This window comes from Etheostoma spectabile, unplaced genomic scaffold, assembly GCF_008692095.1.
Source record: "Etheostoma spectabile isolate EspeVRDwgs_2016 unplaced genomic scaffold, UIUC_Espe_1.0 scaffold00004340, whole genome shotgun sequence".
NCBI classification, from domain to species: domain Eukaryota; kingdom Metazoa; phylum Chordata; class Actinopteri; order Perciformes; family Percidae; genus Etheostoma; species Etheostoma spectabile.
Window position 1 is genome coordinate 1,032 of NW_022603135.1, and position 21,674 is coordinate 22,705.

Here is a 21,674-nt window from a genome sequence, read left to right on the forward strand (position 1 = left end):
GACTGGCTCTGGGAACAGGTTGGACTGGTTCTGACGTGTCTCTGACTCTGAAGTTATGAAGATGTCACGGCTTCATCGGATCAAATGCACATCGACTCCAGAAACTCATACGTTCTAGAATTTTCTATTAATGTAAGAAGTAACACAGTTGTAGAAGAAAGACATCCCTTTATTCGTATATGTGGTGAGGGGAAATTCACATAGTTCACTCAGTTTGGTACATTTAATACACACTTGACAGTAAGGTATTGGCAGAGGTGGAAAATAAATACTTTAACTTACGTTACTGTATTGAGCAGTTTTTTGTGCATTTTTCAAGTAAAATGTACTTCCCCATTGGGGAAATTACAATTTACACTCTGTGAGTAATCACCCACAGTCCTGAACTACTACTACTACTACTACCACACACACACACGTGGAGAGATGTCAGAGTGAGTGGGCCGCCAGCCAAACCAGCGCCCTGAGCAGTTGGGGGGTACGGTGCCTTGCTCAACAGCACCTGGCAGTGCCCAGGAGGTGAAGTAGCATCTCTCCAGCCACCAATCCTCACTCCCTACTTTTTGGTCCATACGGGGGACTTGAACCAGTGACCCTCCGGTTCCCAACCCAACTCCCTACGGACTTAGCTACTGCCACCCCATTTTTGATTTTAAGGTGAAGGATTGTATTTTGCTACATTACAAATCCTATCGGTTACTGAGTAAAAGAAGTTTGCCTAACAAAAACTGAAAGGTAGAAAAATAAAATCTTTCTTTTTTGTGCGAACTTATGAACAACATCGCCAGAACACTACGCCATTTTCTGAAGGGGAGTTTCTAGTTACTTTGAGGTTTTTCCCTTCTTGTCCAATGAAAACCACGTATCTCCAGATGTGTGTTGATGTTGAATGTTTGTGATAACTGAAGTATGATGTCATAAAAGAATAAAATCTGTAAAATAAGAAGAAACTAAATGTCAAAGTTCAACTCGGTTCAGTTTATTTAAGAAGAAGACAGATCAAATTAATAAAACAAATGATTATACATGGGTTAAAAATCTCAGAATTTGCCAAAAGCTCGCAAACCTCCCCCTGAACACAATCAGCTGTTCTCATGGCGCAGGGAACCTTTCATGAGTAGAAGGAAAAATGGATTCAATACAATTTCAGCAAATTTTGGACGCTAACTTGATGCCATCTGTGAAAAAGCTGAAGTTAAAGAGAGGATGGCTTCTACAAATGGATAATGATCCTAAACACACCTCAAAATCCACAGTGGATTACATCAAGAGTAAACTGAAGGTTTTGCCATGGCCTTCACAATCTCCTGACCTCAACATAATGTAAATCTATGGATAGACCTTAAAACAGAAGAAATCTCAAAAACTGGAAGACTTTTGGAAGGAAAATGGCGAACACACCTCAAACAAGAATCAAAGACTCTTGGCTGGCTACAAGAAGCGTTTCCAAGCTGTGATACTGGGGGGGGGGGGGGGAGGGGGGAGGTTCAAGGTATTAACTGTTTTGTTTTCTGTTGTTTTGAAAGTGTAAATAATGGAAATAATACTTATTATTAGTTCATTAGTTCATTGTTGTTTTGTTGTGGTCTTGTGGGTTGAGCAAGTCAATATTGAAATCTCAGCAGATAAAAAAACATTTGAAATTACTGAATATTACTGAATATTTCTGTAATTATTTCCTTAAACATGTCATTATTCGATCCCGGTTTCCTATACATGCAGCTCATTAGAATGTTTTTAGATTTTTCCATTTCAATTTGTACTGTGATGCATTCCATGATTGTATTTAAAACAAATACATTTTAGTAACTATTTGACATTAATATCTTGGGTCAATATATAATGCAACCCCCCACCCTTTGATTGTTTCCTATTCATGAATGATAGTTCATATCCCTAAATCTCCACCAACTCCGGTTGTTCTACCGTGAGCCAAGTCTCCGTTATTGCAAATGCTGTGAACAATGTGTTCCTCTTGTTTCAGGTACTGTTTGATTTTTTAAGGTTTGCGATAAGGCTCCTGCAGTTAAAAGTCAGCTCATGAAGTTTGATGTAAATTTTACAATTTCTTGCCCATGTTGCCTGGGTCTTGTTTTGCTTCTGAGTATGAGTGCTTTCTTGGCAATATCAGCATTTTTCTTGCTGAAGTGTTCGCTGAAGTAAACTTGGGTGCCTTTTAATTTCCTTCCTTGTCTGAGGAGTGCTGACTTTTTCTTTCTGTTGGTGAACCGGATTATTACCAATGCAGATGCTGTTGTTTTTGCTCGGCAGAGTATTACAATCCTCAATGTCCCCGCTATCAACATAAATGCCTTTTCTGTCCAAAAATCAGGCCTGGCCTGTTGTTCCAGCATCTCCTTCTCTTCCTCGGTAGCTTCACTCGGACTGGCAGTGGTATATCCAGCATCCGCGGCCACCCTGGCATAGTTCTGTTGTTTGGTTCTCCGGCCGCTGATAATCACACATATTGCTCGAGGTCAGCAGCTCAATTCTACAGAAAACCAATCTTCTCCACGCTTTGCCTCTTTAGCATTTTTATTTCACTTATCAGATCCATGATTTTCTTCTGTTGCTCTGCAACAGTTGAAATCTCCGCCGACAAGAAGTCCAGAGATTTCTTGATCTCCTCAACCTCATCGGGTAGGATTGCATTTTTCTTAGGCGGCATATTCCCCTGGGCCTGGTGGTAGCTGACGGCACTAGAGCACCTGAGATGTCAAGGTTTCAATCTCCACTTCTTATGCAGATTATGTCTAACTATGTCGTAAATAGTAGAGGCGAGGCCTCAAAACCGAGAATATACTCGGGCGCTATATTTTAATAGGATTTTTTCCAGCTGTTGCATTTATCAATGTACAATCATTCTTACGCTCTGATTGGTGTGATACAAACGTTTCATGAATCTCACGTAAAGCCTGTTGTAAGAGGATTTCTGCGCTCATATCTGCGCTGGATTTCTACGTTAGGTTGATAAATGAGGACCATTAGCTCTAAAGATTTGATTCAATACATAACTGAAGTGAACACACGAATGAGAAGCACAATGGTGTTATTTGTTTACCTTGTCATAAGCTAAAGCCTTTTTCCAAAGCTACAAGAAAACAAGGTGCTCTTCTGCAAACGCACAGCTGGGAGTGCTTGAGAGCACTTTGAGGTGCAGAGGGATTTTCGTCTGAGATGCTTCGGGTGTGTTTAGGTGTGAGCCCAAATAGTCATCGAACAACAAAGACAAGAGAGCGATCATGCGGGGGAACCGGGGTATTGAAGTCCTGTCCATGCAACCGATGGATGTGATCAAAACCTGTGTACAGCCCAACCACTTACCAATCACATCACTGGAAAGTCAATATTACTACAGGGTCCTGACCGGGTAGTGGATGTTGATTTGGCAAAATGGACAGTAGACTACCAGAACATGATATTCCTCATATGTCATAACCTCTTGATGCATCACCCTTTCAGAGTGTCTATCAGTGTGTCTCCAGCAGAGGATGGTTTCAATCCATCTACCTCTGGGTTATGGGCCCAGCACGCTTCCGCTGCGCCACTCTGCTAAAAATCAGCCCAGATGGGACTTGAACCCACTAGGCCACTGGGGCTTTACATTAACCATGTACACCAGTTCAGGAGAAATACATATACAGCGACTCCTAGTGGTTATGTATGCCAAATTTAAAGGGACTCCCTCTAGGCATTCAGAGATATTGCATTCACTTCACAAGAATCAGGAACATGGAGGCAGCAGTTGTCTCCAACCACAGATCCAGAGCCAGAAACACCTGCAGGAAGCGATCGGAGCTGCTTAATTTTCACAAGTACAAAAGGCTCGGCCAAACAGCAAAGCCCACCAAAAAGAGTTTCATCTCATCGGGGGGTTCCCCTTCAAGGAAGTCTTTAGTAAAAGGCGAAAGACTTGTGTATTGTGAAGAAAAACCAGAGTGAGTACAGCCGTCTGATCGAGAGCAGCAGAAACCCCTAGTCGACCCAGTCCAAACCATCACGGTAAGCCTCCCTGGGTGTCCAAACTAAAATGATAAGAGGCAACTTGGTAGACTCCTAACTGATGTTTATATCTGTACTCACAATGCCCTTTTTTAAAACACCAGCCAATCACAAGTGATCCATGTGAATAATCAAGGTGTGAGAAATCAGGAAGCTCACATAAAAGATAGTTGTAAAGTCTACCAAATGTTTAACTTTCCAACCCGTAAGCTGCTGGAACCTTGGCTGCCACATGTTCCCTTACCATCCCTCACAATGTGATTCACAGGTTGTCCAGCCCATGTTTATGAACAGCTTTTAGATTCAGATTTTACTTTTTTAAAATCAAGGCATTAAGATCAATTTCCAAAAGATGATTTTTTTTAATTCCTCTTTTAGTCAACTTCAGCATGGGTTCCTAAACGAATGCATACCACTGTATGCATGTATACCTGCATGCATTTCAAAATGTAGGCCAAATATGTACTTAAAAAAAAGAAACAGACCCGTTTTGACACAAAAACAGAATTTGACAGCAGAAAGCACCAATTTAAGGACAGAGAAATTAGGAATATCACATAAAAAATAGTGACAAGGTCTACCAAATGTTGCTGTTGGTTGATTGGTTGCCACCGGTTCCCAAACCTTTCCTCGGAATGTCACTCACAGATTTTCCAGCCCCTGAGCTTGAACAGCAGAGCAGAGTGGCGCAGCGGGAGCGTGCTGGGCCCATAACCCAGAGGTTGATGGATCAAAACCATCCTCTGCTAATTGGTATACTTTGGAGCAGTATTAAGTGTGTTCATGTTTATCAAAGCATCTGTTTCTGAAGTGAAATGTCTACATTTGCTGAAGAGTAAACTTAAGGTCAAGTTAATTTCATCTATAAAAATGGAAACAGTTCTCATACCTGCCGTGACACCCATAAAAACATAATGCAATAAATATACTACATTTAAAGTGCTTGTTATGCTATCTGACAGCCTCTACTCGGATTGAATACAACTCCTCAGCTCACCGCACTGCGTTCTGTGATAGTCACAGCGCCCCCCCACACACACACACGCTCTGCTTGAACACGGAGAACAGCGCTCCCTCTCCCTCTCTCTCAGTCAATCAGGTCCGCGGGTCTGTTCCGTTAACGTTTAGGGTTTCTTCAGCTTCAGGTTTGTTTTTAACTTCGGTTTGTAGTACTTACAGACTTAACGCTCTGGGCCCTGAGGCCATTTTTACAGTTTCATTTCCGTCTGGATTCATTTAATAAAAAAGCTTGTAAAACATCAACCCTGATGTCTACAGTCAAGATATCATTTTTTTAGGACAAACTGGGTTATTGGAATATTTGGGTTGCAGTGAGGTCACTTGCATGTTAAAAATGGTTGTAGGGCCTTAAAGATAAATAAATAAATAAATAAATAAATCTTCCAGATATGTATTGATATCACAGACATATAAGTAAAACCTAAGCCCTTTTCCTTTCTAAAACACTTCTCATATGTCTTGGGAGCAGAGATGGGAATGTAGTCAAGTAGATTTTTCTGATATTTTTACTTTACTTTACTATTTATTTTTGTGGCGACTTTTTACTTCTACTCCTTACATTTTAACACAAATATCGGTACTTTCTACTCCTTACATTTTATAAAATTGGCTCGTTACTTTCGTTTTGTACAAGAGGTTATGTCGGAAAATAGCGCGGACACGCGCCACACACCGCGAGCGGGTGTGCGCGCCACACGGAGAGAAAAGTGAGAGAAGTGAAAAGGAGCTGTCCGAAGGATAACCAGCTGAGATCGTGTGTGTGCGTCTTTGAGAACTGTAAGTCGTATAACTCATGTTGTCAGTTCACTTAAGCCTGTTACTGGTCTATAGTTCTTCACATTTAAAGTAAGTTAGCTAGTGGTTTTGGTGTGTTCTTCACCTGTTAGCTGGGCATCACGTTGATCTTAATCAACAGTTTCACCAGCTTTATTCGCATGAGTTTTTTTTTTTTTTTTGACCGAACTTCAGATTCTGTAATTCAAATGAGAAGTGGATAGAAACTTAGCTAGAGAGAAGTTGTCTCCGTCTGTGTTTTAACAGACACACCTGGGGCCAAGCTGGACACCAGATTCACCTTTAATCCAGTCCTAATCTAGTCCTCAACTTTCACATTATTTCACTGGAGTTATCCTTATTATTGTTTACGTCATCAATACCATATTCAATCTTAATGGATGGGAATATATCTACTGTACGTTGCATTTGACGCACGACTAAGACAACTCAACAGATTCAGCATTCTGCATTCATTCACAGCAAATCATTGTGCCTTGATGGTGCTAACGTTAGCACATAGTAGTATGGATGGTGTTAACGTTAGCACATAGTAGCATGGATGGTGTTAACGTTAGCACATAGTAGTATGGATGGCACTAACGTTAGCACATAGTTGTATGGAGGGCGACATGATTGAAAAAGAAGAAAACAGCAAGACATTCCCATCATCCTCGGCCTTATCTGAGAGAGATGTTTGAGACAGGAGACATCAAGAAGGACTCCTGGCCATTGTGCTGGGGAACATCTTCATTAATGTCTGTTTAGTCATTCATATTTTAATCCTTTATTTTATTTTAAGCCATATTTGAGCACACACCTACATGTAGATTAATTTAAATGTTAGGGGGAAAGATTAAAAATAAAAACTGGATCTGTTAATTCTCACAGAATCCCAACTTAATTCATATCTTGCTAATAAGTCAGAATCTTATTAACCTGGAGTCTCAGTCTCCGTCATTATAATCACATATGTTATGTTTTAGGCCTGTTGGCAGACATCCATTTAAAATGTAGCCTTTGCCATATAAAGACGTGTCCTCCATGTCCACGGAAGTTCCTCAGCGTCTCTCTAGTAACATCTGTGTGCTCCAGGTAGCTTTCGCAAGGCTACTTTTACTTTTATACTTTAAGTAAATTTCCAAGCCTGTACTTTGTTACTTTTACTTGAGTAAAGAAGTTTAATCAGTACTTCCACTTTTACCGGAGTATTTTTTAACACAAGTATCTGTACTTCTACTTAAGTACGGAAAGTGAGTACTTTTGCCATCTCTGATAGTCAGACGCCTTAGCCATTGCGCCAAAGCTGGGGATCAACAGTCTCATAGGGGGGTGGAAGAAGAGGAAAAAGGGGAAGAGAGAGGGACGAAGGAAAAAGAAGAAAAGGAAGAGGAAAAGGGAGGAAAAAAAGAGGAAATGAGAGAAAAGATGAGAAAGATGCTAAATTACACACAAAGGAAAATCACATCTACAAAAATAAATTTGACAGATGTGACTCCCTGATGGTCTAGTGGCTAGGATTCGGCGCTCTCACCGCCGCGGCCCGGGTTCAATTCCCGGTCAGGGAATGGTTAGGACTTACAGATACAGATGTTACATTTGAAAGAGAAAGATCCTGGACTAGTTTTGGTTGATTTAGATTTTTCAAATTCTTCCTCATTAGTTTATCGCTAGAACCCCAACACTTTTAAAGAGTACCATTTCCTTTAAATCAGACCCCCGACAGCGGATGTATCCTTTTGTCATCATTGATGGGTCATAAACACTTCATCTGCCTCTATATCAATAACAATTCTTTTCAGTTTTTCAAACAGTAACTTGTAATGAAAATTTACATTTAACCAATGATTTTCACATTAATTATTCATAATAAGATCTCCAATGCCTCTCAGAGTAAATTACTTCTGTATCTGTCCTCTTTGTCTTCTCCTTGTAGGAGACAACTGAATTTGTCATGTCTTTGCATTTTCCCACCAAGGAGGGCTCGCTGATTCATCTCTGAAATCCAAACAACAAGGAAGCAATTTCAAACAGCGGGGTAAGTTTAAGTTTCAATTCTGTTGGATAAATTATTTAAATTGGACATTGAGATGGTTTGTGAGACAAATATTGACTGTGATTCAACTGAGGGATTTGGGGAAAGTTATATTTTGTTTTGTAAAACTTTGGGTTGTGTACAAAACAGGAGAAAAGAGGAGCTAGTTTTTTCCAATTCTTCTGTTCACACTTGGCACTATTTTACATCTTTTGTCTGTAGTTCTCTACTCTGTCAGGACTTAACTCTATCTCCCCCACCTCTTTTTTTTTCTTGTTCTGTCTTGGCAAGAAGTATTATGCTTTTGGGTCATCTGTCCATCTCTAAATCAGAATCAGAAACACTTTTTTGATCTATGAAGGGCAACTCTTGAAAAGACTGCTCCTTCAAGCCAGATTTGAACCAGCGACCTAAGGATTTCGGTTTAATGCCTCTACAGTCTTCCGCTCTACCAACTGAGCTATCGAAGGGCGACAATGTAAATGAACACACTTCCCTTTCTTGTTGATGTAATGACACAGGACCCCCTGGAGGGAATTTCTGACTCATCAGGGGCTGTAGCTCAGTGATAGAGCGCACTTCCAGTCTCAATGCCCAGATGTATTACAAGATTTGAAGTGAACATTGTATTGTCCAGTGATGGTGGTATAGTGGTGAGCATAGCTGCCTTCCAAGCAGTTGACCTGGGTTCGATTCCCAGCCATCGCAGTAGCTTTCTTTGAGTGATGTTACTTGCTTTTTTTTTTTTTTTTTTACAAGAAGTCAGCAGAAAGGTTACTTGCCCAACCTGGTTTGATAAAACATTAGATCTCTTTGGGCTGCATGGAGATCACGATAAATTATTAAATTTTTTTGTTGATTTTCTACTCCAAAGTGCTGGAAAGGAAGGTTTCACCAATTGTTGAACCTCAGGTTATCAAGGAACAATCTGAGCTAGGTAATTGATGGATGATTCTAGTTACTTCACCAAGTTCAGCCCAAATGACACAGCTGTAAGAAACCACATCGGTTGGCTTCCAGCTATGTAATAGAAGCAAATGGCATTGGTGGGATTTGAACCCACGCCTCCAGAGAGACTGGAGCCTTAATCCAGGGCCTTTGACCACTCGGCTACATTACCAGCATGCAACTGTCCGCCACATCGTGACACGCACAGGGACCATAACTGATGGTATGCTTGTTATTGGGGAAAAAAACCTTTGCAAGGAAAAAGCCAATACTTGTTATACATTATAAACAATGTTATCACACTTTGTCATTTTTCTCTGACATTGATTATTAGAATATTGTAACCAGCATTAAGTTAGTAGGTTTAGGTCTGTGGGAATTTGGGCTGAGCATTTACCTGGGCTGAATTTGTGAACATCTTCTTTTGCATATTCACTGTAAAGAGCCATTACTCCTCCATATTGGGCGACAAAATTTGGGTTTCCTGAAAAAAAGTTCTTTAAGTACAGGTAAACTTAGAATGCTAAAAAAGGATTTAAAAGAATAGAAGAAAAACGTTTGAGGGGCAAACATGAAAAGCACTCAAGATCTGATTTAAATAGAGAAAAATAATCAATGTTCTAATCAGTGGTTGAATAAAGCCAACTGTAATAAAAGAAAAGAAAAAAAAGAGGGTGCATCAACAGTTACCATCAACCTTTACAAAAAAATCTTTATTATTCCTTTTTTTCTACACTAAAGTGGGTAACAATAATAATAATAATAGTAATATTAATAATAATAATGGTGATAATGTTGATGACAATGATGACAACATGCAGTAACAGTTACATGTGGGATGCTGTTCACTTCAGGAAGGTAGGAATAAATATACAGTGTATCAATTTTCATTCATAAAAGATGCCAAACAATCCTTGCAATCAGATCAAAACTAAGCCTTTCTGTAAGGTGTGGGGAAGAACTTAACAATGATTATTTATTTGCAATTATTATTTATTGTATCAATATTTACAACCCAGCCCAGCTTTATAACTGAGGAACACCCCAAATTCTGGAAAGTGATTTCCAAATAAGGCAATAAACAGTTTTAAACTGGAAAACTGGACTAAAATAAAGAAACTGATGGAATATCTGCCTTGTGGACAATTAAATTACTAAGAACAGTTCATTTAAAAGACAGTAGGGGCAGTAAAATGCCTAGACTGGCGGTAGACTTAATGTTCCACAGTTCGATGGTTCGAATCCCAGCCGTGGCTTGCCCACAAAATTTAAAAACATCAAAAAAAAATTCTTTAAGTGTTCATGGGGGGCTAAAATACCTTCATGTCTTCAATTTTCTCATTTTTCTCTCTTTTCTTCTTTCTTTTTTCTTCCCCTTCTTCCCCCTCCTCTTCCTTTCTCCCCCCCCCCAACAGACTGTCGTTCCCCAGCTTTGGCGCAGCGGGAGCGTGCAGGGCCCATAACCCAGAGGTCGATGGATCAAAACCATCCTCTGCTACTTCCTAGGCTTTGTATCAGTCTGTTGATGTTTAACAAAGCAAGTGTCTCAAGTGAAATGTCTGCACCTGCTAAATGTTTAACTTAATAGCATGTGAAGTTTTTTTTCATCCATAAAAATAGAAACTACAGTGCTCATACCTGCTGTAACACCCATAAAAACTGGAGCATAAAACATTAAATACATTACACTGCAGTTAATAAATACTGTAAATAGTACCATGTATGTTTAAAATGCTTGTTGTGCTGTCTACCAGTCAGATTACCACAGGAGGTAATATCTTCTGCAGCTTTTTTAAAGACTCTACCATAATACCTGCTGGAGATGCCAGGTCCTCATACATGTAAAGCATGAGCTCTACCACTGAGCTACATCCCCTCAAGATTTTCAGATTTTTTGGACTTTTTTTCTGAGATAGACTTAGACGTATCTTTATTAATCCTTTTGGGATGACTCTCGCAACGAAATTGAAATATTTGTGTATGGCTTTAAAACCTGCAAATGGCTGGAAATCAAACCAGGGCAAAATTATTGCCCTGCTATACAAAGTTCACTGCAAATCTTGTAAAACAGACTGAGAAGAAAAACGTTGGTGGAGACTGGTGGCTTCCAGTACCTATGAGATAACACAATATTGCACACGAAGGTACATCTGCAATACGGTAACCTGTGATTTATCAAATTGTGTCATTGGTTTGCTACCACTCTTAAAGTACGCCGCTCGCTGTCGGCAGGATTTGAACCTGCGCGGGGAGACCCCAATGGATTTCTAGTCCATCGCCTTAACCACTCGGCCACAACAACCTGAAAAGCAGCAATATACCTGTTTGCACAAATGTTCATAAACTTTTCAATTGGTTACAAGAAGTTACCAGACATGGGATAACTGCAAATTGTAGTGCACTTCCTGTGTCTGTGGATCCTCGTGGAGGCAGCTTGATTGATTGATTTGCTCCCTTATTTGTACCATAACAGAGATCTAATATTTTATCAAATCGGGTTGGGCGAGTAACCTTTCTGGTTACTTCTTGACAAAAAAAGCAAGTAACCACACAACGAAAGATATTGCGATGGCTGGGACTTTTCTCTGCATCGTGACACGCAGAGGGACAAGTAACGATATGCTAATGTTATTGGAACAAAACTTTCGCAAGGCAAAACCAATACTTTATTGAAAAATGTTAATAATAATAATACATTTTATTTAACAGCGCCTTTCTAAGCACACAAGGTCGTTTTACAGACAATAAAGATAGATACAGGCAAAAGAAAAGTTATGAACAGTTATGAAAAATACCAGAGAAAAATGGCAAAGTGTGATAACATTTTTAATAAAATATTGGCAGTTTTAATAAAGTAATGGCTTTTTCCTTGCAAAGGTTTTTTTTTCCCAATAACATTAACAAGCATACCGTTAGTTACGGTCCCTGTGTTTGTCACGATGTGGAGAACTGATACATGCAGGTAGGGTGGCCGAGTGGTCTAAGGCGCTGGATTAAGGCTCCAGTCTCTCTGGAGACGTGGGTTCAAAACCACCATTTGCATATATTGGAAGCCAACCAATGTAGTTTCTTACAGCGGTGTCATTTGGCCTGAACTTGGTGAAGTAACTAGAATCATCCATCACTTTGCTGAGATTGTTCCTTGTTAACCTGAGGTTCAACAATTGGTGAAACCTTCCTTTCAAGCAATTTGGAGTAGAAAATCAACAAATAATTGCGATAGTTAATCGTGATCTCTAATTGTGGTTATCATTTTGGCCATAATCGTGCAGCTCAAAGAGATTTTATCAAACCAGGTTGGGCAAGTAACCTTTCTGCTGACTTCTGTTCACACGCAAAGGTTATCTGCCAACGTGGAACGGTTCCAGGTGTGCTGGGGCATGTCAGAGGGAGGGGTCACAGGTTTCTGACAGGATATAAGGAAGATCACAGCATCAGATCATCACACCCGGCGCTCCAGTTGGAAGACACCCACACAACTCATCTGATCTACACAACTTTACCAGGTGAGAAAAATGGATATAAATTTAGACTTATACTGAACTGTGGAAAGCTGTCAGTGTCAGACTAGAGTCTACAACATACTGTGTGGAATACACTGTGTTTCTTATCACCATAGACCGTCAGTCTTTCTGTCTCTTTGTCGTTCTTTCTGTCTGTCTCAAGGAGAAGCGTTGACTTCCAGTGTTAGAAATTTACTTTTTTACTGTACTACTTTAGAGTGTACATTTAGTGCTGACGGCTGTGTTCACTTTCCTCAACAGGTTGGAGAAATGGCCTTAGATAACGTGACCGTTGCAGCCTTGGGTCGACCTTTCACCCTGGGAATGCTCTATGATGCTCAGAGAGATGAACTGATCCCAGGTAAGTGTTTCTTAAAAATATTTCTACATTTATCTCACTCTCATAGCTCAAGGGTGAAACTATTTTAACCACAGACGTAGATTTTGGGGTGATGCAGGGGTTATGTCTCCGACAATATTTGGAAGTAAGATTAGTCCCCCTGAAAAAAAATGAAAGACAGCCCACTACCAAAAATAGGTATAAATACCCATTCAGCTTTAACCCCTAACCCTGATGCCTATCCCTAACCCTTAAACCTATAACCATTCAGGGAGCTCAAACATGTATATATCCTTCTTACCTGTAAATACATTTTTCACGTTTTGAGACACCCCTATAGTGGACCATGATCTCTTTCTTTTTTCTCTTTATCTGCAGCAATCAAGCCACTATTAAAAAAGAACAATCTAGACACATCACTAATAAACAACTATAGGCTGATATCAAACCTTCCGTTTTTAAGTAAAATCATTGAAAAACCAGTTTTTCAACAAGTCAACCATTTCTTGTCACTAAACAACAATTTTGATACCTTTCAGTCTGGTTTCCGACCACACACAGAACTGAGACGGCTCTAGACAAAGTCTTTAATGACATCCACCTTAACACCTTATTTTTTAACTGTTTTTTAACTGATTTTTTGTAAAGCACTTTGAATTGCCCTGTTGCTGAAATGTGCTATACAAATAAAGCTGCCTTGCCTTGCCTTGTCTGTAAAATCAAGCTGCATTTCAGTGCAGTTGGAAATGTTACGACCTAGAAGCGATCTGACGGAAAAAAAGATTGTTTTCTGATTTTAACATCACCTTTAACATTGCTATAATCTATGAAAAGAATTAGCAAATACTTTGTAATTCTACGATGTATTTGTGACCATTTATTAGTTGACTATATTAGGAATGCAGGATAAATTATCAGTAAAGTGTCCTGTACTGAATATGAAAACGTTTTTTTGTAATTACAATTGTAAGTACAGTTTTATAATTTTAGCCAATTTCTGTGAAACCGTTTTACAACATCCTGGACCAGATGTTTCAAGTAACAAAGTACAAATACTGGGTATCTATACTTTACTGGGGGAATTATGTTAAAGCATACGTTTAACTTCTTCTCCTTACATTTTCATGCAATTTTAGGTAGTAGTAGTTTATTTGAACGTGTAAAACTATTTATATTTATATATATATATATATATATATATATATATATATATATATATATATATATATAAAATACAGTCTGTATTGGCTCTTTATACAATACTATCACTTCAAATCCTTTTTGTATCCCTTTAAAATGTTCATTTTAAACAATCTCTCTCTTCACTGCAGCTGTTCCATAAAGTAACTCCTCTGGTTGTGATGCAGTGATATTTAGCATTTTTTCCTATAACTTTCTTCTTAAATACAAATATTCCTCTTAAGTAACGTTTCCGCTTTCTTATTTGAAACAGACTTTGGATACGGTTTGATAGCTGATGATTATTTATTTTGTGCATCATTTATGCAGTTTTAGAATAAACAATATCTCTGAATTTTAGTATTTTTACTAATCTGTACTTTCTAGTCCTTACATATTAAAAATAGCATTTTTACTCCAATTTCACTTCGGCTTGTTTTCATTACGACTCGTCATTGTTAAAAAAACAAAAACAAAACCCTATCCAGATAAATAGCGCCATATAGATAGAGTGAATCCGTTGCCCTCACAGATTCCTGCAGCTGAGCGTGGATGTACGTTTAATTCCAATGAAGGCTGTTGATAACATGCCTCTGAAGTTTGACTCTTTGCACCATTACAATACTTATAGGCAACTAGTCATCATATCTTCCTCTCTATGAAACACATGTTAATGCTCAGCAGTACACATATATTGTTCTTTAACGTATTTGCATTAAACTAAAAGGCGTTAATTTCCCATCTGAAACAGGTGCATCCCACATTTTTCACCATTAACATTTTAAAATAATAAGAAAAGTGTTTTTTGGGGAGGTGGGTAGTGCCCTATAGGCCCCTGTAGCGCGGCCTAAGCTTTTATCCTTAACGGCATAATTTTTCCCTGACGTTACTTTTACCTTTATACTTTCAGTAGTTTTGAAACCAGTTCACACTTTTACTTGGTAAAAAGCTTGAGTTGATACTTCAACTTCTGCAGAGGTCTTTTAAATCCTAGTATCTATACTTCTACCTGAGTAATGAAGGGAAATTCTTTTGACACCTCTGTCCTGGACTAGGGTTGCCCTATTTTATTATACTGCACGGTAGTTTTATTTTTTCTTATTCTAATGTAGCTGTTTTAATATTTGTAACTGTTTTTAACTGCTCTTTAATGTTTTATGTAAAGCACTTTGAATTGCCTTGTTGCTAAAATGTTCTGTACAACTAATGCTGTCATGCCTAAGATATCCAAATCTGATTAGGGAATGGTTTCAAATTGGGATAATTAAGTTTTATGGTCAGTTACTTGTTATGGAGAAAAATAATTTTGACGTCATTCTTGATTGTGTGTGCAGTCTTCCAACTCTTCCGTCTCTCATCCGTTGCTCTCTGGCTCAGGTTGATTGTTTGCATTAGAGCAGGGCTGAGCTCTGTCACCTGAGCACACGATAGCTAAGCTAACCCGGGCTCGTGGAACAGAGCCACAGATACTAAAGACTAGCCTGTTAGTTTGTCATTGGTTTAAACAAAGGCCAATGAACCAGAGGACGTTTTTCTCCCATGCTGTGTGGTTTAGCGTGATAAGTGATAGTATTGTATAATGACTGCATAGTTGTTTGGCATCTATATACTAATATATCTATATACTAAGTCTAGTAGGGATGTGTTATTATTTAATCTGCTATAGAAAGAGGGTCTAGAAAGACGAAGAAAGGGAAGAAAAGAAATAAAAACAGTGTGAATGTGTATGTATGTATCTGTGTCTATGATGTGTAATAAGTGAAGCATAAGATTTTGTATTTACTAAAGGATAAACGTAGAGAAAAGGGGTCGCACCTGATGAGTTTTTTATGAACTTCTTCCTTCTCCTTTTTGAACATGGGAATTTTTAGTTTGAATTACTTTCAATTTTGGAAGATTGTGCTGTGAAGTACATGACCTCATTTATATATCATTTTAATTATATACTGTATATGTATGTATGAATGTATGTGTATATATTTTTTTAATTTTAATGTTTTACATGTTCAAATAAACTAATACTGCGCTATAGAGGAAGGACTGGTAATGCGGACTAAATATCTTAAAACTAACTATCACATAAAGCTACATTGGCTTCCAGTTGGTTTAGTTGGTAGAATGGGCGCACGTATAAGGAGGTTTATTCCTCTCTGCAGAGGTCCAGGGTTTGGTTCCGACTCCTACTGTTTCCTCCATGTCTTCACCATCTCTCTCCCCTTTCATGCTGTCCTGGTGATTAAAGGCAGAAATGGCTAAACAAGAATCTAAAAAAAATTGTAACACTTAACTATTTTAAAATGCTTATTAAATTTCCCCCTTTGAATCTAAAATCTAAAAGGCACAAACGACGACAAGTTGTATTGTTGCATTGTTACACACACAATTTACATTACACAATTTCACATACATTCTTTGGTAATGTTACCATACCCTCTCAATCCAGTAGTTTGTTTATTAAGGAGGTTTATATCAAAGAAAGAATGAAGCATGGAATATAGAAGCTAGTTAGGGAACTGCTGACAGTAGCATGCACCCTGTAGATACATACTTGATTAGTATTGTTTTCTGTGACATTACATAAAAATACTATTCCTGCTTTATCAGATGACTGATGGCTTCTAATTTTCATAGGTTTAACATTGTGGGATGATGAAACTCGGCATGGCAAGGTAGCTGAAAGCCCTCAGCGCACCAGTGCTTTTCAGATATCTGCTTCTGACTCCACTGAATCCAAGTGCAATCTGCTGGATGTTGAAGCTTCTCTGAAGGCCAGTTTCCTGGGTGGACTGATAGAAGTCGGAGGATCTGCCAAGTATCTGAATGATAAGAAGAATTTCTACAATCAGAGCAGGATGACATGTCAGTACAAAACTACCACCAACTTCAAGCAGGTAATGATTGAACAACTATCCTTGCAACCCCAACAGATGGAGGTCATTAAGAAGAGCTCAGCAACACATCTAGTCACAGGCATCCTTTATGGGGCAAATGCTTTCTTTGTGTTTGACAGTAAGAAGTTAGATGCCAGCAGTGTTCAGCAAATCAAGGGCAGCATGCAAGCTGTGATAAAGAAGATCCCTTCATTTGATATTGAGGGGAAAATGGAGCTGAAGCTGAGTGATGAAGAAAAAGCCCTGACACAGACATTATCCTGCAAGTTCTTTGGAGACTTAATTCTTGAAAGCAACCCTGCAACATTTGTAGAAGCAGTGAAGACCTACGTACAACTCCCAAAGCTACTGGGAGAAAAAGGAGAGAAGGCTGTTCCAGTGAAGGTCTGGCTGATGCCGCTGAAGAATTTGGATCCTGAAGCTGCTGAGCTGAAGAGAAGAATTAGCAGCAGACTAGTGAGTAAGGTGCAGGATAGTTTAGAAGATATGAGGGAAATAGCTCTAAGGTGCAACAATTCTCAAGAAGACAATGTGCTAGATCATTTTCCTGTGATTCGAGAAGAGTTGAGCACTTTCCAAAAACTGTGCGATAGTTATGCATCTAACCTCCAGCAGGCCTTGGCGGAGAAACTTCCCTCCATCCGTGAAGGAAAAGAAGATGAGAGCTCACTGATCCAACTCTTTGATGACAGAGACAAGTCACCATTCAGTCAGGAAAAACTAACCAAGTGGCTGGATCAAAAAGAGAGAGAAATCAACGTCATCAGCTCCTGTGCAGATACCATGGAGGGAACAAAGATCGTCCCAAATCAGACAGAGCTGGACAGAGTGGTTCTTGCTCCAGGTGTAGACAATGTTCTGTGCTTTGTTTTCACCTCAGTGGAAAGGGGTGATACCGACCTTGATGTGATGGCCGACTACTTGCATTTCTCTAAATTAGGAAGTACCAATGAAGATCCATGGTACTACTCAGCTGAAGTTGTCACCAAAATGAGAGACAAAGCCAAAGCTTTCCATCTCTTTGCCAAAGGACTGAAGAACAGCAGTCAATTCTGTTTCCTCATAGCAACCATTGCAAACAAGAACTACCCAGGAGCAACCATCTACCAGTACAAGAATGGCCTTCTGGTCAATGAAGACTTTACAAAGCCTGTCATCCCTCCTTTGGAGACCATCACAGACAGAAGTGATCTGATGTTGTGTAAGTCTGTTGCTGATGCTTTTTCTAGTCAAAAACATGCTGTAGTGGTAAACCAGGTAAGGTTGGTACACTTTTTGCTTTTTCCATAAGTAGTTAATATTTGCCACAATTATATCATAAAGACAAGAAGCTTTTTGTTTCAACTGTACCCATGTCCGATACAGTTGAAACAGTACCTGAGTACAGTTAAGACACCCATTTATAATGCTGTAAAGCTAAAATATCTTTCAAGGTAAAGTCGGTACATTTTTTTCTTTTCCCATTAACACACGAAAATTTGTCTATGAAATTTGAATGATCAGTAAAATCCATAAGTAGTTCATATTTTCCACAATTACATTATAAAGACAAGAAGCAGTACCTGAGTACAGTTAAGACACCCATTCATAACACTGTAAAACTGGCTAAAATACCTTTCAAAATGAGAATTAAACAGTTCTTAATTTACATTCAGTATTTTATTTTATTTATTTGTTTAGTTAAAAGTAAAAACAAAACCTATAGTAATGGCAAATTGTGATGAAACAGTAACTTTCAGTTCAGCAATCTAACAATTGTAACAGCAATAATAAGACTGATGAACATTATATACAAAACATTGATTTATTTAACAATTAATAAAACCCAACAAGATTAGCCATTGAAATATTGTGTCTCAACGGTACCCCGCTGACCACGTGGAACATTTCTCTCATTTCTCTCAAGTCATGTAATATGTCAGGTTTTAGAACACATTTTAATGTTTACCGCGTGTAAGTTAACTTTGACCTTCATGTAAGGATGAGAAGCTATTCAATGTGGATGGGACCTGGTGAAGTGAAAAACTGACCTTAGAAAAACAACATTCTCCAGTATTGTGGAGAAGTGCATGTACTTCTAAAGCAGAAATCACAGCTCAAGATTGTTAAAGAGATTTAAGGTGTTTCAACTGTACCCCTGCACCAACTTTACCTGGTCTCCCCTACTAATAACTAGGGATGAGCGAGTACAGCATTATCTGTATCTGTATCTGTTTACCACATGAATTATCTGTATCCAGATCCGTACTCGGACTGGGCGGGGCCTAACCCGGAAGTGGTCAGATTTAACCAGGAAGTGGGTCGGGTTGTCTTGAAATGGGCGGGGCTTTAACCGGTATGTTATTTAAGCATGCAATTTATATGAGTTGATCAAAAATTGTTATATTATTGCTGATTAGAAAACTATTTACATGACAGCATCAAGCTTCAGATCAATGGTGTTGTCATGGTAACAAACAAACTATATACAGAACGTTTTGCAACAATGAATACAACACATGCAGTTGCAATTATGAAGTAAAATGTAATGAACAAGAGTTTCCATACTCAATATAACTTTTTATTTTTAACTTTTATTTTTTATGATCAGTGTGATTTTTATTTTTTGGTTCTTTTTATTTTTTTATTTCCACACCAGGTATATATGTGTGTGTGTGTGTGTGTGTGTGTGTGTGTGTGTGTGAGTAAGAGTAAGAGAGAGACACACAGAGAGAGAGGGGGCGGGGGGCAACTAACAGTAAAAAAAAAAAAAAAATCTCTGATGGCAGAGACGCAACGGGAGTCACATTTAAACCAAGCAGCATGTCTGAAACCCACGTTCACCAGAAATCTACTGGTTACTATGTAAGTACTACAAACCCCACGTTCACCAGAAATCTACTGGTTACTATGTAAGGACTACAAACCCCACGTTCACCAGAAATCTACTGGTTACTATGTAAGGACTACAAACCCCACGTTCACCAGAAATCTACTGGTTACTATGTAAGGACTACAAACCCCACGTTCACCAGAAATCTACTGGTTACTATGTAAGGACTACAAACCCCACATTCACCAGAAATCTACTGGTTACTATGTAAGGACTACAAACCGAAGTTAAAAACAAACCTAAAGCTGCCGAAACCCTAAACGTTAACGGAACAGATCCACAGACCCGACTGCCTGCCTGACGGAGCGGGAGCGCGAGAGCGAGCGAGAGAGAGAGGGAGAGAGGGAGCGCATTTCTCCATGTTCTGTGTGTGTGTGATTGATCCGAGCGGGTTTGTAGGCGGGGGGGGGGCGCTGTGATTATCACAGAACGCTGCGCGGCCAGTTGAGGAGTTGTATTCAATCCGAGCACGGATATTGACTCATATTACTCGGATAATACTTGTACTCGGCAAAAGTGCTTTATCCGTACCGGATACTCGTTTCAGCCGGATACTCGGATCACTCCTAATCTACCCACAACATGGACATAGACAGTTTATATTAAATAATTAGTAAAGGGGTGAGGTATAAAGTTCTGCCTACTTCATTTAAACAGCTCCTGGAGAACCTAAACACCACACACACCCTAAAGGCCTTTAAGTTGGCTCAATAAACATGGTAATAAGTGAAAAGAAGACCATTGAAAATAGGTTTAACTGCGTGTATTAGAAATACAACAAATTAAACATCGGACACACCCACTTAATACAAACACGTTTAAAGCACTCAAAGAACCCCCTCACATTTAACCATGTTTCCCCGAACCCCCCCCCCCCCCAATGTCCCAACAAAACAAATGTTAGTCAGTTAACTTAATAGTCCGGATCCAGAAACGTAGAAAACAAACCAAACAAAACATGGCAGGAGAAGCGTGGCGAGTAGCCAAGGTTAATTACTGTCCACACGGGTAACCTAGGCAACCTCGCCCGGTCCGTTTAGCATCAGGGTCGCTGCAGTAGTCCAGAGGACAAATCCCAATGTTAATCCACCGAGAAAAATAATAGATCCGTGGTTAGTGTCGCCTGGAAAACCTGCCACACAGAGCCGTCTAAACGCCACCGCTTCCTTCCGTGATCTCTCCACAGTCCCCTCTGCTTCAGATCCATCAGCTGATGACCCCCCCACCCCCCCCCCCCCTCTACATCACATCCAGTGTCCTTTTATACATGCATCAATTACTAAAAGCATTTTTTTTAAAGAAGGAAATAATCCAGACCATACACAATCCGTGTTACTATACCTTTGATATGACAGCTTATATATTCTATCTACACGGGCAAGCAAACAATACACTCATGCACGTTCCCCATACATAAAATAGTCGCTAATGAAGATCGAAATAGGCGACAATTACAAAGGCGAAAGACAAAACCAGTTGAATATAATTCTTATTTTTCTGCCATCCTCTTCAAAAATAAAAAAAAAAACAAACAAAAAAACAGTTTGACCTCTCTCTGGCCTCTCACAGACTGTATTTATATTGATGGACAGTGCATTTGGTTTGGCAAAGTGTGGAAGTAACTTCAACGTGCATGTCAAGGCCAAAAAATAAACTGACGGGGCAAACAGTAGCAGGACATTATTGGTGCATTATGGGTATTACAGTTAACCAAACGTTATTAGAAACTTGGTTATACATGTGCTAAAAGTTAGCGTTAGATAATGATAAGAATAAGACAAGTAAACTTTGATTTGCAGAAAATTAACGTTAGCATGTTTTACCATAGCTAGCTAAGTGGCAAGCTAACGTTACAGAGAATTTACATGGTAACTTACAGATACTGACTCCTATGTAATAACTATGGGACAAAGAAATACTTACTGTTAGGTCTGCTGCTGGAAGTGCTCTGTCTCCCCATCCCATCCACAACCAGGATTGTTGTACCCATAACTACAAACTCAACAACTCATATCAGATCTCCACAGACTGATGGGTGACGTCACACATGCTCTGTCCATTAATATTAACGGTCTATGGTCAGTCATGACGGTTACGGAAACATTCAAAA

General features: G+C 39.1%; 1 protein-coding gene and 4 non-coding genes across 5 annotated transcripts; 3 read left to right on the top strand and 2 right to left on the bottom strand.

The window, feature by feature from the left end:
- Positions 1 to 3,824: 3,824 nt before the first annotated feature.
- LOC116677070 (U5 spliceosomal RNA) lies at positions 3,825 to 3,942 on the bottom strand. Its single transcript, XR_004328920.1, has one exon. It is a non-coding gene; the product is annotated as a U5 spliceosomal RNA (small nuclear RNA).
- Positions 3,943 to 7,292: 3,350 nt separating this feature from the next.
- Positions 7,293 to 7,364, top strand: trnae-cuc (transfer RNA glutamic acid (anticodon CUC)). The gene has a single exon. It is a non-coding gene; the product is annotated as a tRNA-Glu (tRNA).
- Positions 7,365 to 8,467: 1,103 nt separating this feature from the next.
- trnag-ucc (transfer RNA glycine (anticodon UCC)) lies at positions 8,468 to 8,539 on the top strand. The gene has a single exon. It is a non-coding gene; the product is annotated as a tRNA-Gly (tRNA).
- A 2,460-nt stretch (positions 8,540 to 10,999) lies between these two features.
- trnas-aga (transfer RNA serine (anticodon AGA)) lies at positions 11,000 to 11,081 on the bottom strand. The gene has a single exon. It is a non-coding gene; the product is annotated as a tRNA-Ser (tRNA).
- Positions 11,082 to 12,267: 1,186 nt separating this feature from the next.
- On the top strand, positions 12,268 to 17,997 carry LOC116677066 (neoverrucotoxin subunit alpha). Its single transcript, XM_032507756.1, has 3 exons — positions 12,268 to 12,285; positions 12,544 to 12,643; positions 16,433 to 17,997. The coding sequence occupies exons 2-3, from the start codon at positions 12,553 to 12,555 to the stop codon at positions 17,980 to 17,982; spliced, it is 1,641 nt and encodes a 546-aa protein (XP_032363647.1). The 5' UTR covers positions 12,268 to 12,285; positions 12,544 to 12,552; the 3' UTR covers positions 17,983 to 17,997.
- The last annotated feature ends 3,677 nt before the right edge of the window (positions 17,998 to 21,674 follow it).